This window comes from Mustelus asterias, chromosome 22 (assembly GCF_964213995.1).
Source record: "Mustelus asterias chromosome 22, sMusAst1.hap1.1, whole genome shotgun sequence".
NCBI lineage: Eukaryota > Metazoa > Chordata > Chondrichthyes > Carcharhiniformes > Triakidae > Mustelus > Mustelus asterias.
In genome coordinates, this window is record NC_135822.1 from 1,198,359 (window position 1) to 1,214,562 (window position 16,204).

A 16,204-nucleotide genomic window follows, 5' to 3' on the forward strand; every position below is an offset into this window, starting at 1 on the left:
TTGCACCATCAGGATTCAGATTTGCAGCATCCAGATTTGCAGTCTGCTCCAATTGAAAAATTAGGACAAATTGTTCACTCTTCACTGCTTTTGCTAACCTCGTAAAGCACTATGAACATTGCAGAGAAGATTCCTTCCTCATCAGGTACCATGCCCTGTGAGGGTGTTGGCAATATAATCAACCTGTTTGGCCACTTAATGAACTCACCTGCCATGGTCATTATGCTCCAGAGAGGGACTTGAACCCAGGACACTACCACTGCACAACACGGCCTCCACAGAGAAGAGTAGGTAAGTTAAAGGCAATAAACAAGTTTAGTTTTAAAAAGCTTGTAGGTTTAAAGGAAGAATGAGAAGGGTTTGAAGTTGCAAAGACCTTGGAGAGAATGAGTCAGAATTGGAGATAGTGGGAAGATATTTTCAATATCTTGAGCATGAAGGAAGAGCAAAAAGATAGCCAGTGACTCCTGCTGGATGTATATAGTCATTGCAAGAAGATAGAATCAGGCCCAAATGTGGCGAGGAATCTTCCGTCCGTTCACAATGCGCCGTCTCTGCAAGTGAGGGCAGAGAATTTGGTGCTCAGCCAAATCTCCATTCACAGCAGCGGGACTGGAAAATCTCACTGTTGGATGATTCTGCCTGTGACATGTTGCATTGCTGAACCTTTCTTTTATTCATTCATGGGATGTAAACGTCACGGACTAGGCCAACATTTGTTGCCCATCCCTAATTGCCCTTGAGAAGGTGGAGGTGAGCTGCTGCCTTGGATACAGCTGTGAGGCTTGCTAGGCCTTTTTAGAGAGCAGTTAAGAGTTAACCACGTTGCTGTAGGTCCAGAATAACCAACAGACCAAAGTGGTTAAAGATGGTAGATTTCCATTAGTAAACCAAATTGATTTTTACAACAGTCCACTAGCATTCTGGTCATTACTACAGATACCGACTTTTTAATATGTCCTTTAATGTAAATGAATTTGTCTGTCGTATTGGAATTAGAATTCAGGTCTCACAGATTATTTATCCAGGCTGCTGGGTTACTAGTCTGGTACTTCACATCCTCTGTGTTCCCTGCTTGTACACACACATGAAGGATGGATTGAGTAAAGTCCCAGCGGACTGTCAGTGACGATGGAACTGTGCTACAGGATGGATCTGGGCCCTCTAGACAATTGAGCCGGAAAATAAAATAATAAACACCAATAAAATCCAGAACATTTATATGATCTAATATTAATTAATTCCCCTTTTTAAATAAAGGCTAATGTCAACAATTAAGCAAGCATATAGAGTATCTAACTTCAATGGACCCAGTTCTGGTTTGTGCTTTGAAATGTAAATGTGAATGCAGTATAATTCAACAAAAAGGTTTCTTCAAGATTATAAAAATCTTACAAGTTTAGAGTCATTTTATTGTTAGCAAAATTAAAATTGGTTAGTTATATTAGAGTTAATCATAAATTAAAGCACAGTACATATCATTTTAAAAGGAAAACTATTAAAATAATGCAACCTTATCCATCAAACACCTTTTACGATCCTATTTCAAAAAATGTTGATTTCTGAGTCTTTGAAATTTAAAATCCTTACAAGTTGATGCAAAGGTTCAGAATTTTATTCTAATTATGATTCTGAATTAAAGTTTGAAATTATAAAAGCAATTTCAATGCTATAGAGGAATGGGATCAAATGGATATTTCTACCAAAGAGCGAGCACAGGCACAAAGGACCGAGTGGCCTCTATCTGTGTGTTTCAAACTATGATTCTATGACTTCAAAGCAAACCAATTTTCTAACTCGCCGTTGCTTCAAATGTGTCCAGTCAGTCTGTGTATTTAACACCAGAAAAAAGTCGTGAGGAAGGTAACAGAATGATGATTATTACTGTATGTAAAAGATAAACAAATTGCTTTATGACCGTTTGATGGTCCTGATTATCCAATTGCGAAACTTTGTCACAGCGGTATACACTCCCGGAAATCTCCCATCACCGCAGAGCTTGCCCCAAGAAACTACACCATATATTCTGCCCTTGCAAATCAGTGGGCCGCCAGAATCCCCCTGTGAAAGAGTAATAGAGGATTGCAGATCAGTTAATGCCATCGTGTATTAAATAGATCTCAAATAAACCACAGCTACCAACTCTTCTAATAAATAATTTCTATTTCAAGCACATCTTAATCAATGTCAGGTATAATAACAGTATCTTTGTTGGTCAAAGTAACCGTGGCAATTGTTGAGGAACCATATTTACTGCTTGCTCATTCAAAGGCCTCTAGGTGTGATACCTGCATCTGATATGAATTATAACTTGAAAGGTTAAACTCTAAACTCTACCTAACTCAACAAAATGACTCTTTAGCAGGTATCACATTTTATCAGCGATATCTCAGCATTTAGTTTGAGAATTGAATCAGTTGTTATTGTCAGATGGCAAATTAATAATGTAAAAGAAGACAATTTCTCTAAAATAAATGCACGGGCGAAATATGATGTGGAGATGCCAGCATTGGACTGGGGTGGGTACAGTAAGAAGTCTCACAACACCTCGTTAAAGTCCAACAGGTTTATTTGGTACCACGAGCTTTTGGAGCGCCGTTCGCTCATCAGGTGAATGGGAGTTGGGTTCACAAAGGGCATATATAGACACAAACTCAATTACAAGAAAATGGTTGGAGGCATGGTACATCGGCGAGACCATGCAGATGCTATGACAATGGATGAATGGACACCACTTGACAATCACCAGGCAGGAGTGTTCCCTTCCTGTCGAGAACACTTCAGCAGTTAAGGGCATTCAGCCCCTGATTTTCGGGTAAGCGTTCTCCAAGGCAGCCTTCAAGACACATGACAGCACAGAGTAGCTGAGCAGAGACTGATAGCCAAGTTCCGCACACATGAGGACGGCCTCAACCAGGATCTTGGGTTCATGTCACACTATCTGTAACCCCCACGACTTGCCTGGGCTTGCAAAATTTCACTAACTGTCCTGGCTGGAGACAATACACATCTCTTTAACCTGTACTTGACCCTCTCTCCACTCGCATTGCCTATACCTGTAAAGACTTGATTACCTATTAAGACTTGCATTCCAACCATTATCTTGTAAATTGAGTCTGTGCCTACATATGCCCTGTTCGTGAACACAACTCCCATTCACCTGATGAAGCAGCAGCGCTCCGAAAGCTTGTGCTACCAAATAAACCTGTTGGATTTTAACCTGGTGTTGTGAGACTTCTTACAGACGAAATAAGGTCACTTACAGATTTAAGTTGGCTTTTCATTGAGAAATGTCAATATTGCATTTAGGATTTACTGAGCAATGGATGTCAATCTTAATTAAGCAGCAATTGAGGAAAATAAATGACTCTTTAGACACAGCCTGATGATAGCGGAAAGGCAAGCTTTCAAAAAGCATTTTCATTGGTTAACAAACAACCTTGGATTTCAGCCAATCAAAAACCAAGGATGTAAAGGCTTCAGTGATAGCATCATCAATCTTTCACTTGGGATGTCACATCCTGGTCTCATCATTACCCGTCTTCACCCCTACATAATTAAGCATCTTGTACCGAGAGCTGATGAGTAAACAACGATAGCTCCAGAGACTGGGCAACTCTCAGCAAATAGATGTATCCATAGCAGTTTCACTGTTAACATTCATAATCAAATATTAAAAAGGGTTTTAAAACCCTTCATCAACTTCAAGCACACAACAAATTGATGCACCCTGGATGTGACAGTGTACAACTGGGCCATACAAAGAACAAAGAACAGTACAGCACAGAAACAGGCCCTTTGGCCCTCCAAGCCTGCGCCGATCATGATGCCCTAACTAACCTAAAAAGAACCTTCTGCCCTTACTCGGTCCGTATCCCTCTATTTGCTCCCTATTCATGTCCCACCTCTTAAATGTTTCTAATGTGCCTGCTTCCACCACCTCCTCTGACAGCGCGTTCCAGGCACCCACCACTCACAGCGTGGAAAAACTTCCTCTGCACATCTCTTTTAAACTTTCCCCCTCTCAACTTGAACCTGTTCCCCATTGTAAGTGACACATTCACCCTGGGAAAAAGCCTCTGACTATCCGCCCTATCTAGGTGGCTTTCACACAAGACATGGACTGAATGAGATTACCATAGATTTACACCAATCATAAGATTTGTGAGAAAATGGTGGAAAATCTTAGAGATTTGACAGCTTTGACAAAGGGTCATCTGGACTCGAAACGTCAGCTCTTTTCTCTCCTTACAGATGCTGCCAGACCTGCTGCGATTTTCCAACATTTTCTCTTTTTGGTTTCAGATTCCAGCATCCTCAATAATTTGCTTTTATAAGATTTGCAAGACCATGTTGATAGGATGCGAGTCAGTTCACTGTCAATGAGAGCTCTGAAACCTCAGGATTTGATACTCTGTCAATTTCACAAAACCACTTGGCAGAAAGCTGAGGCTTTCTGGGCTGGATTCATATCCACGTGCCATTGTGCCAAAGAGCATTGTTCTGATTCACTGAACCACCCAAATCATTCAGTTCTCTCTGTCTACCTATAACTAGTCTATAAAATATACTATAGTAAACCTAATAGTCTGTGCATTGGTTACAGTTTGCGATAGAAAGTACTGGCACTTGACATTTTAACCTTTACTGATGCCTTATTGATGAATGAAGATATGAATACCTGGCATGAATCTTTTCCTCCTGTGGTGAATCCAGCGCAGATCATGTTGGTGGTGATGTTCCCATTGTAAGATTCAGTGTGATTACACTGTGAATTAGGTACAATGGGCACTTTAACTGCCCTCAACATCCTTGGCATGAACCTTCCATTCGCACTGACGAAACCCCAGCCAGATACTTGGCACAGTGTGTCTGCATCCAGTGAGGATTTCTGACGAGGCAAAGCTACTATTCCAACAAAATAGTTCAGACTTGCTGGTCTTGAAAGCTGTTTTAGATAGAAAAGACATTCAGTAAAAAAGCAGCAGGCACGGCAGGTTTTAGTTGTAAACCACTGAATACATTCTAATCTATCCATCTTGCAAAGGAAATGGAACTCTTAAAATTTTATATCAGGGAAACGATTTGCACTAAGGTGAAATGGTGGAACTAAATCAAGAACTGTGCGTGGCACATGTTCCATCAAAATATAAAGGCACTCTCATAACCCAGAACTTGGATAATGGTTTTGTAGATTCTAACTATCAGCCTTACACAGGCCAAGTTCTGAATTCTCCAGAAAAATGCTAGAAAATTTCAGCAAGTCTGACAGCATCTGTGGAGCGAGAATAGAGCCAACGTTTTGAGTCTAGATGACCCTTCATCAGAGCTGATGAAGGGTCATCTAGACTCGAAACATTGGCTCTATTCTGTCCCTGCAGATGCTGTCAGACCTGCTAAGATTTTCCAGCATTTTTCTGTTTTTGTTTCAGATTCCAGCATCTGCGGTAATTTGCGTTTATCTGAATTTTCCATTTGGTAACAAATGGTTTTATTCTCGGTTTTGCTCCCTCTCTTCCAGTGAAAGCAGGTTCAGAGATCCACAAATACCAGCTGCCCTTCAGGACCCTCCCAAGAGGCATTGTGCGTCTGGAAGCCTAGATGGTGAGATATTGTCCATGGGTTTGTATCAATGCCAAGCCCTGGGCTGGCTCCACCCAATCTCCCCAGTTTTCATCATTGGATTTTTGTTTGTACGGCTTACACAGGGGAGCTCAAAAAATAAATGTTATATAATACCTAGCAACCTAAAATCAGCCTGAGACTTTCTCTAATGACTGATGGCTGTACGGATAAGCATAAAGAGTCAAAATATTGATGAAGAAAGAGTTTAGCAATTTTTTTATCGGTGGTTTACAAGCATATAACACCAATTTAAATCAAATTAAATTGTTTCATTAGCTTTCAACAGAATTGATAAAAGATCAATTTGCATATGGTATGCTTGCCTTTATAGGACGGGGTATAGAGTATAAAAGCTGGAGTCTGATGTTGCAGCTGTATAGAATGCTGGTTAGGCCACATTTGGAGTACTGCGTCCAGTTCTGGTCGCCGCACTACCAGAAGGACGTGGAGGCTTTAGAGACAGTGCAGAGAAGGTTTACCAGGATGTTGCCTGGTATGGAGGGTCTTAGCTATGAGGAGAGATTGGGTAAACTGGGCTTGTTCTCCCTGGAAAGATGGAGAATGAGGGGAGACCTAATAGAGGTGTACAAAATTATGAAGGGTATAGATAGGATGAACAGTGGGAAGCTTTCTCCCAGGTCGGAGGTGACGATCACGAGGGGTCACGGGCTCAAGGTGAGGGGCGAGGTATAACTGAGATATCAGAGGGATGTTTTTTACACAGAGAGTGGTGGGGGCCTGGAATGCGCTGCCAAGTAGGGTGGTGGAGGCAGACACGCTGGCATCGTTTAAGACTTACCTGGATAGTCACATGAGCAGTCTGGGAATGGAGGGATACAAACGAATGGTCTAGTTGGGCCAATGAGCGGCACAGGCTTGGAAGGCCGAAGGGCCTGTTTCCTGTGCTGTATTGTTCTTTGTTTGTTATCACCGGTCTAAAGCATTAGCTGTTTTTCTCTCCACAGATTCTGCCTGTCCTGCTGAGTATTTCCAGTGTCATCTGTTTTATTTCAGGTTTCCAGCATCTGCAGTGTTTTGCTTTTGCGCTATTAGAACTTGCTCTTGACACTTTGCTGATTTAAAATACTTCATGGCTCTTTCATCCCCAGATCCTTCTCCAAGCAATGAAACTTTATCAAACTCTTGCTCAGGAAAAAGATGTCCAGCATCTCCAGGTTATCAGAATGTTTTAATTCTAGTGTGGGGAGAAGTGCCTCCTTTATCTAACCAGGCAGGCTGTAAACCGACGCAAATGTCAGATGAATTGCTTTTCCACCTGGCAGCCAACCTCATCATTCAACCAAGCTGCAGATTTTAAAAAATATATTGTCATTCTTTTGTCTACTTTGCACTGGAGGGGGTGCAGAGGAGGTTCACCAGGATGCTGCCTGGGATGGAGCATTTAAATTATGACGAGTGGTTGGGTAGGCTTGGGTTGTTTTCACTGGGGCAGAGAAGGCTGAGGGGCGACCTGATCGAGGTGCACAAGATTGAGAGACGTGGACAGAGTGGCTAAGGAGCAGCTGTTCCCCTTGGTTGAAGGGTCAGTCACGAGGGGATATAGGTTCAAGGTGAGGGGCAGGAGGTTTAGAGGGGATTTGAGGAAAACCTTTTTTACCCAGAGGGTGGTGACGGTCTGGAATGCGCTGCCTGGGAGGTTGGTAGAGGCGGGATGCCACACAACCTTTAAAAAGTACCTGGATGAGCACTTGGCGCATCATAACATTCAAGGCTACGGGCCAAGTGCTGGCAAGTGGGATTAGGTGGGAGGTCAGGTGTTTCTCACGTGCAGACTTGGTTTGCTCCCACTGGAATGATGGAGGTTAAGGGGCAACCTGATAGAAGTCTACAAGATTATGAGAGGCATGGGCAGTGGATCGTCAGAAGCTTTTTCCCAGGGTGGAAGAGTCAATTACTAGGGTGCATAGGTTTAAGGTGCGAGTGGCAAGGTTTAAAGGAGATGTACGAGGCAGATTCTTTACATAGAGAGTAGTGGGTGCCTGGAACTCGTTGCCGGGGGAGGTAGTGGAAGCAGATACGATGGTGACTTTTAAGGGGCGTCTGGACAAATACATAAATAAGATGGGATAGAGGGATATGATCCCTGGAAGGGTAGGGGATTTTAGTTCAGTCGAGCAGCATGGTTGGTGCAGGCTTGGAGGGCCGAAGGGCCTGTTCCTGTGCTGTAATTTTCTTTGTTCTTTGTTCAGACTCAATGGGCCGAAGAGTCACTCCTGGACTGTATGATTCTAATTTCTTGGATCACTAGCCTGGGAGCTATAATATTCACACTGGGCAAAGAGTATCCTGGATACTAATGACATCAAGGGACATGGGGAAAGCTCAAGAAAGTGGAGTTGAGGTAAACGATCAGCCATAATTGAATGCCAGAGCAGATTCAAGGGGCTGAATGGCCTACTCCTGCTCCTATGTTTCCCTTTTTGGCTGCATTAAGGTGAAAATCTACTATCCTGTCGGAACTATGCATCGCAGACACTGGATACATACATTCAGATGGGCACCTCTACAGAAGGAGCAATAGCTGATTACTAACATGACACTTTGTAGGATTTTGAAAACCTTTTTATGGAAAAGCTGGTGTAATTTTCCATGCTCATATATATATCTTGTATATTTTTCAGGTGCAGATGAATAATTATTGGAGATTTATCAATGTTTGGACTGTGTGGATTTCCAATCAGAGCTGTCCAAATGACGGTATTCATCTTAATGTTAAAAAAGAGCAAAGGCAACAATTGGTCCACATTACTAAGCAAACACCAAAGAAAACAGATGTTCCTGCTTTTGGTCATTTGTCTCTGGTTTGGGGAATATGTCACTGGCTGCCAATGTGAGAGATTTAGAGATATGGTAATAAGCTTTAATTTTATACAACAGAACCTGGGTTGGACAGAAGATCAGTAGAAACTCTTTCTGAAAAGCCTGCTTCATTGGAGAAAACACGTCATGTAGCTTCAGGGATTGATTACAATTTAAGTAGGTCAACAGAACTGGATATCCATTCCTTCATTTTTGATGGTTAATAGTGACAGTTTTGCAAACTGTTCTAAGTCCTGGTTAGGTATAAATTGAATGATTGTTTGGGAATGTGTTCAAATCTATTTATCAGATAGAATAAGGAATTTGAGGAGTCCTTCACTGGAATAGTATAGTAGCAGATGAGTGAACAATATACACTATTAACAGAAAAATAAATTTCTAGATCAATATTTATTGTTCTAGCAGATGCAGCTACAAGGGTGGCACAGTGGCTAGTACTGCTGCCTCACAGCGCCAGGGACCTGGGTTCGATTCCCAGCTTGGGCCACTGTTTGTGTGAAGTTTGCAGTTCTCCACGTGTCTGCGTGGGTTTCCTCCGGGTGTTTCAGATTCCTCCCACAATCTGAAAGACGTGCTGATGAAGTGCATTGATCCAAACAGGAGCTGGAGTGTGGCAACGAGGGAAATTTCATAATAACTTCATTGCATTGTTAATGTAAGCCTTACTTGTGACTCATAAGTAAACTTACTTAAAGTAAGATTTTCTATCTTTGTGCATTTCTTCCTAATGCAGGAGAAAATTGAGGGTATTTATCAGTTTAACATTTACTCAGGTTCAATAATTGCAAATAACTAGGACTGAACAGTTACCTTAATCAACATGATGTCAGAATCTTTTTTCCTTGCGTCATATTGAGGATGGGGTATGATCTTCGATGGGCGGAAAAGTTGCTCAGTGCCTTCATACCTAGTTAATGAATGCTCCCCTGCCACTATCTGTATTGACTCAGCACCACTGTAATGAAGCAGGAATACACATTTCATGGTTTTCCATGAACATATCATTATTATAAATGGAATATTTGTAATTCAGAATTCCACAAACCCATAATTGCAGTGTGCTGCTGTCAAAACCCACCACCGGTGGATCAGGGACCCCCCACAGTAATGGGATCCTCCTGGTCTCTTCAGAGAAACCTGGTATTTGATGGAATGGGGCAACACTGAATAGCCACCGACAATCCGAGATCGACCTTAAGAAGAATCAAAGTGAAGCCACCAAATGCTATCATTTGAACATCTTCCTATAAGACTCAAGCAGATATATTTAAACAGATCACATTACCATCATACATCGACAGCTATAAGATGAACAACAGTGAGATGTATTGTTATCTAGTCCATTATTCCCAGTAAGTATCTAAACTTTCAGCAGTTTGGTTTCTCTGGTTGAATATGTTGGCTGTAAAGAAAGTAAGTAGCAATTTGGCTCCAGTATACGTAGCAACCTTCTCAGATTCCTTGAGTTGATTTTACACATCTTAAGTTTCAGAAGACAAAGTAACACAAAACATGAAATAAGTTAATAACTTCTGCTTTGAAAATATTCTCAACTCAAGTTAAAAAGTAAACAGCAATCAGATCTCATGCTTGACTAAAGTCATGAAGGTTCAAAGTTAATGCACAAACACTTACCGTACGCTGATGGCAATTTTAAGAGGAGCAGCAACAGTATGTAAATGTTGGAGACATTCATTTTGTGTTTATAGAGATAGAAAGAACTCGCACCTAGACTAATACTGAGCTCACTGACTGGGAAAGGCAAAGAAATCTTAGCATAGCAAGTGTTCTTTTATTCAGTTGCTGAGTTTCCCCCGGCAGGTTCCCTTGTAACATTATATATTGTAATTGAGTTTAAATGGGAATCTGTAAAGCTGCAATCAAGCATTAACATGTATCAGATTTAGTTGCAATTCTCTGTTTGAGGTGAAATAAGTAAGGTTTAGGGCTACGTTAACATATCCAACATTGGCCATTAATGTTGGCCACAAACTATTTATTTCAGTGTGTCAATGTTTAAAGTAAGCTGTTGTACTTTTCTAAACTTTACTAAAGAGGTGTCTACAGTTGAAAGGGTGGCTTCAGTTTACTGAAAATTGCAAGTTTAGATTGTTCGTGATTGTTTCCAAATAGCTGATTAGACGTACCTGTTATATTTATCGATTGTGAGGATTATTGTTCATAGATGCAGCTACGGAAAGTTAAGATATGCTTTGTTTTTCAATTATGCCCAAATAGTATTGCTGAATACATCAAGTTTTAAGAGGTTTCCTGTGATTCTAGAAAATAAATACATTAAAAATCCACAAAACTAAAGCAAAACAATTTAAATAAATTCCATTTATTCATAGACAAACTCCTTGATTTCTCCTTGTTTTTGTATTCAACAGTGAATCCCACTTTCCAACCAATGTGAGCCAACGTGCACCAGTAAATGACACAACCCATGTTAAAGCCAGCTTTGGAGAAACACAGGCAGTCATTGTGATCACTTGCTTCCTTACCTGAACTGAAAGCTTATGCAGGGAGCTATAAAGCAGCATAAAAATGGTCTTGGCTGGAATTCTCCGGTCTCGCACGCCCCTCTACCACTGCCAATGAGATCAGAGGTGCGGTCTGCCAAATCTCCATTCAGTGCAATAAAAGCAAATTACTGTAGAATCGGAAACAAAAACAAAGTGCTGGAAAATCTCAGCAGGTCTGACAGTATCTATGGAGAGAGAATAGGGCCAATGTTTCGAGTCAGAGCTCTGATGAAAGGTCATCCAGACTTGAAACATTGTATCTATTCTCTCTCCGTAGATGGTGTCAGACCATCTGAGATTTTCCAGCATTTTCTGTTCACTGCAGCGGGACCAGAGATTCCCAGCTGTGAACAATGTTGGAGAATTCAGACGCTTAACTCAAAAACTGCATCTTCCATGAAATGTTGTATTTGCAAAATGTTGACTTGATGCAGAAAATCATTATAATCAGAGCAACAGAGGTTTGCAGAGGACACCAATTTCCACTGAGAGAGCAGTGAAAAGAGCTGATACTTTGAAGAGCATACTCATTGTTACTGAGGGAATGAATGATGGCTTCTACATAGTCCAGCGAAACCCAGAACAAATTGTTTATCTGCACTTAGTCTCGTGTTATGAAATGGAGAATGGGACCAGACTGGTGGGTGCGAGAATGAGTGAGAGAGAGAAATCCATCAACACGGCATCGACTTTAGATCTTAAGAGCTCAAGGTAGATTTTTCATAAAGCACCTTGTCAGTGAAGATTTCAGTTTTTAGTTTATGGGTGAATGCCTGAGTCAGACAGAGCAGGATGGTTCTGGTTACCTGATCTCACTCCAATTTCAGCAGTGAGGACACTGCACTATCTTTGCCCGCACCGTCTCTTGACAAGAGAGGAAAAGCTCAGCCAGGGTTTTCACTCCTGATTATGATCTCCTGGCGCTGTGTAAATGCTGAGTAAGGAGAGGGTAAGATTGAACTCGCCTTCAGTGTTCTGCATGATTAAATGTTCTGCTGACATCGAGCGCTGCAGCTTGTGTGTGAATAATAAACAATTGAGTTAGATATCAGATACAGATCTCTCATTGGATTATCACCAACCATGAAGCCAAGAAAAATATATTAAAAATAAATGCCAGTTTAACAAAGAATAATCAATAATAGGGGATTAGTTCATCCTGCTGCTTAATGACTGAAGTGTGTACCTTTGAAGGATCTCCAGTTTTATAGATGAAATATTTTAACATGCAGTTTCACACACCCATTTTGTAGTGTGTAGCTGTCAAAATCTAACAGGTCAGTGACACCCGCAATGTGGAGCTGTGAAAGTCAGCACTAACTCAGTATCAGAGCATTGTGGGCTGCCACTCCAGTACACCCAGGAGCATTTTCCTGTCAGAAAGGCCATAGTCAGGGAGGTATCTATCCTTGGGAGACACTGTCAGTGAAAATCCTCCAGAACCTGGAGATGCTGTTGGGAAGTGACACAAGTCTCACTGCCATAGAGAAGGGTGGTTGTAAACTGAAGCCTTTGTCATCTTTTGGAGATCTCTGTTGTCGCAGAGACAGTTGCACAATGTTTCAAAGGCTATTCTGGCACAACTGACAGTGTGCTGGATCTCCACTTTGATGGTGACCTTTCAAGAAAAGCAGCTGCTCAGATATGAGAAGTATTCAATTTCCAAAGTCTCCCATCAGAAGGAGGAACAGGTGCTCACCCGGAGAGGGCTGCTGAGGGACAAGAACAAGCTCCAGCAATTAAAGCCAATTAAACATAGAACCATAGAAGATAGGAGCAGGAGGAGGCCATTTGGCCCTTCAAGCCTGCTCCGCCATTCATTACAATCATGGCTGATCATCCAACTCAATAGCCTAATCCTGCTTTTACCCCATAACGTTTGACCCCATTCGCCCCAAATGTTACATCCAACCACCTCTTGAATACATTCAATGTTTAGGCATCCTCATCCTTTGGGTGAGGAAATGTCTCCTCATCTCCGTCCTAAATGGTCTACCCTGAATCCTCAGACATTCCTCCAACATCACAACAATGATGATGTGAAATGAGATCCACTCATCTGGACACTGCGTCACAGGTCAAATAACGGGCTTCTGTCACAGATCCTCTGTACATAACCTAACCATGGCACCTGCTCTCAATGAGGACAGAGAAAATATTTCCCTGAAGGTCTTATTGAAAATGAGTGAGTGGGGAGAACCTGCCTTTGGTAGCACCTCATCCAACAAGCTACAACACATTGGGAAACTCAGCACAAAAACTCTGCAGTGGAGGAGCAACAAAAGCAGAAGGAGAGAGAGACAGAACTGTGACTCAAGAACCCCACTGTCCAATGCAATTCCTGTCCTTTCTACCCAAAGACCTGGAGCTCCAGGATTGGCCAGCTAAGTCACCTGACAATGCACAAATCATGATATTTGGAAGACATTGTCTCCATTTTGATGACGATAACTCTGATCAAATCATCCAATAAATTTAAACTGAGAAATAATAACTTTATCAAAAACTGTCTGATACACATGCAAAGAGTGTATATGACAGCGACAGCATAATATTACTACAGCCTTTTCCTGCTGCCAGTCAGTCTAACCTGAGTATCATCATCAGCTTCTCCTTCCAGAGATTGTGTCACAGAGAATTAACTTTGGCACCTGTTTCAGTTCATTTTTGCCCTTTTTATTGCTTCTATATTCTTTCCCTTCAATTTTCTTCCTTCCTTTCCAGATGGCACTGACTTACACAAGGGCACAGTTGCAAGTGGTGCAGTAAGCCTCTGCTACCATCTGATGCCTGGCACAAGACAGTGACTGTCAGCAAAATGTACAAACATGGAAACTTTGCATCCAAACCCAATGCCACCCAGTGGGACGCACTGGAGAGCAATCAATAGCAGAAACCTTGGCTGATTTTCAACCACTCCCTAGCCCAGGGGCAATGAAGATAAATGTAGTCCATTGATATTTTTGTAACTTTTTTGTTTAGTGAGTGATGGTAACATCAGCTGGAAATAGCCTAGGAGGAGTTCCTGTTACAGCAGTTGGCAAGCCGAATTAAAATGCAGTCAGAGTTGTAGTACATCAAGTAAATGGCTGTGGCCTAGATATTCCAGTGAGCTAGTAAAGCAACTGAGTGAAAGGCCAACTCATTTAATCAATGATCACCCGCTTTGCATTATTGAAACATTTGCTAAGAAACAAGCTTTATTTTGGGTTCATTTTTAAAATGTTCTTCTTTTTCTAAAACATGGCTTTTCCTCCATAAAATAATCAACCTCTAACATTCTGAGATACTAAAGTTAATAGCAATCCATTGTAGTTGATGTAACAGGATAAGATAATGATACACAATAATGACACTCTATAAGTCTTGTCACTGAAGTAATTAAATATAATGCTGAAATATATTTAGGTTTTGGGTAGAAAAATAAAATTTGTGGTTCTGCTGTAAGTGAACTTTCTAAAGTTGGACCAGATCGATAGACATTCGGTCTCCCTGAGTTTGAAATTCCTCCATGCATTATATTTATTCTTCAGGTGGTCACTATGGGCGTAAATGTATTGCAAAGAAGAATCTCAAGCCATGGCGATTTGTCACAGTAAAGGTTATAGAACATAGAACATAGAACAGTACAGCACAGAACAGGCCCTTCGGCCCACGATGTTGTGCCGAGCTTTATCTGAAACCAAGATCAAGCTATCCCACTCCCTATCATCCTGGTATGCTCCATGTGCCTATCCAATAACCGCTTAAATGTTCCTAAAGTGTCTGACTCCACTATCACTGCAGGCAGTCCATTCCACACCCCAACCACTCTCTGTGTAAAGAACCTACCTCTGATATCCTTCCTATATCTCCCACCACGAACCCTATAGTTATGCCCCCTTGTAATAGCTCCATCCACCCGAGGAAATAGTTATGCATTTGTTATTGTTCTTAACTAAGTTACTACAGATATAATCTATCGTATTTCTCATTTTTCCAGAAATAATACAATGGAATTGGATTTCCCCCTTAACACTTGATGATAAAAGACATGTAACTCGAGAATTAGTTCAGAAAATTGTATATTGACGAGGGCCCAATTGTATCCCGTTTGCCCTCCGGCATGTTTAGCCAGAGTATCGACAATAGGATTACCTTGTTAATGCTGCAGTGTAATATTACTGGCATATAAAATGAAAAGAACTATGAATCTTGTCAGTTTTCACTTTACTGAGACAATCAAAGCTGATCAAAGGTTTCAGGTTGTCAGCTATATGTTTGCCGTCCTTTCCTAGAGGTAAGTTTAGCTCATAAAATCATTGCAATAGAGATTAATTGAATATAATTGTATAATATATTTATATATCAGCACTGAGTAGATCTGCTCAACTGTAAATATGTCGGACTTGTCTTGTTATCATTTATTTCCTGTTTCCCTTTGTAGTACTGGAGGGATTTTCTGATCTGCCAAACATTCAGAAATGAAATACTTCTTATCTGTTTCCTGTTGGATAAAAACCAGAGCTTGAAAATTATTTGAGCACAATAGATTCATTTCAGTTATTTCTTATTTTGTTAATTAACTTTTTGTAACATCTCACCAATTGTATTCTTTCTCCTCCCTACTTCTCCCGAAGCGGGTAACGTTTTGCCAGTGTACAGATCCTTAGACACCACACAACCTCCCGTACCTTAGAGTTTTCATTCACATAGTTCAAAGTGAGTTAGGCAGGCGATTGCTCCATGTGATGCATACATCTATATTTCCCATAAAAATTACTGGGTAGAAAATAGAGAGCAGCTATAGGAAGACTGGGAAGGACTGGTAAATAGTGATGTTATGCTTCAGTTATTCAGGGCATTGGTGAAACCACATCATGAATACTGTGTGCAGTTTTAGTTTCCTTATTTAAGGAAGGATTTGATTTGATTTGATTTATTCTTGTCACATGTATTAACATACAGTGAAAAGTATTGTTTCTTGCGCGCTATACAGACAAAGCATACCGTTCATAGAGAAAGAAACGAGAGTGCAGAATGTAGTGTTACAGTCATAGCTAGGGTGTAGAGAAAGATCAACTTAATGCAAGGTAAGTCCATTCAAAAGTCTGACAGCAGCAGGGAAGAAGCTGTTCTTGAGTCGGTTGGTACGTGACCTCAGACTTTTGTATCTTTTTCCTGAAGGAAGAAGGTGGAAGAGAGAATGTCCTGGGTGCATGGGGTCCTTAATT

General features: G+C 41.1%; 1 protein-coding gene across 1 annotated transcript; it reads right to left on the reverse strand.

The window, feature by feature from the left end:
* Window positions 1–1,911: 1,911 nt before the first annotated feature.
* Window positions 1,912–9,761, reverse strand: LOC144510234 (trypsin). Its single transcript, XM_078239727.1, has 5 exons — window positions 9,752–9,761; window positions 9,512–9,659; window positions 9,277–9,421; window positions 4,682–4,948; window positions 1,912–2,061 (listed from the first exon to the last, which is right to left on the reverse strand). Exons 1-5 carry the CDS (start codon window positions 9,759–9,761, stop codon window positions 1,912–1,914), a joined length of 720 nt encoding a protein of 239 aa, XP_078095853.1.
* Window positions 9,762–16,204: the final 6,443 nt, after the last annotated feature.

Coding starts and splice junctions, on each gene's coding strand:
- LOC144510234 (XM_078239727.1), bottom strand. Junction 9,422..9,511: donor GCAGCACACTGCAATTATGG/GTTTGTGGAATT, acceptor GCTTCATTACAG/TGGTGCTGAGTCAATACAGA. Junction 4,949..9,276: donor CTGACATCATGTTGATTAAG/GTAACTGTTCAG, acceptor TATCTAAAACAG/CTTTCAAGACCAGCAAGTCT.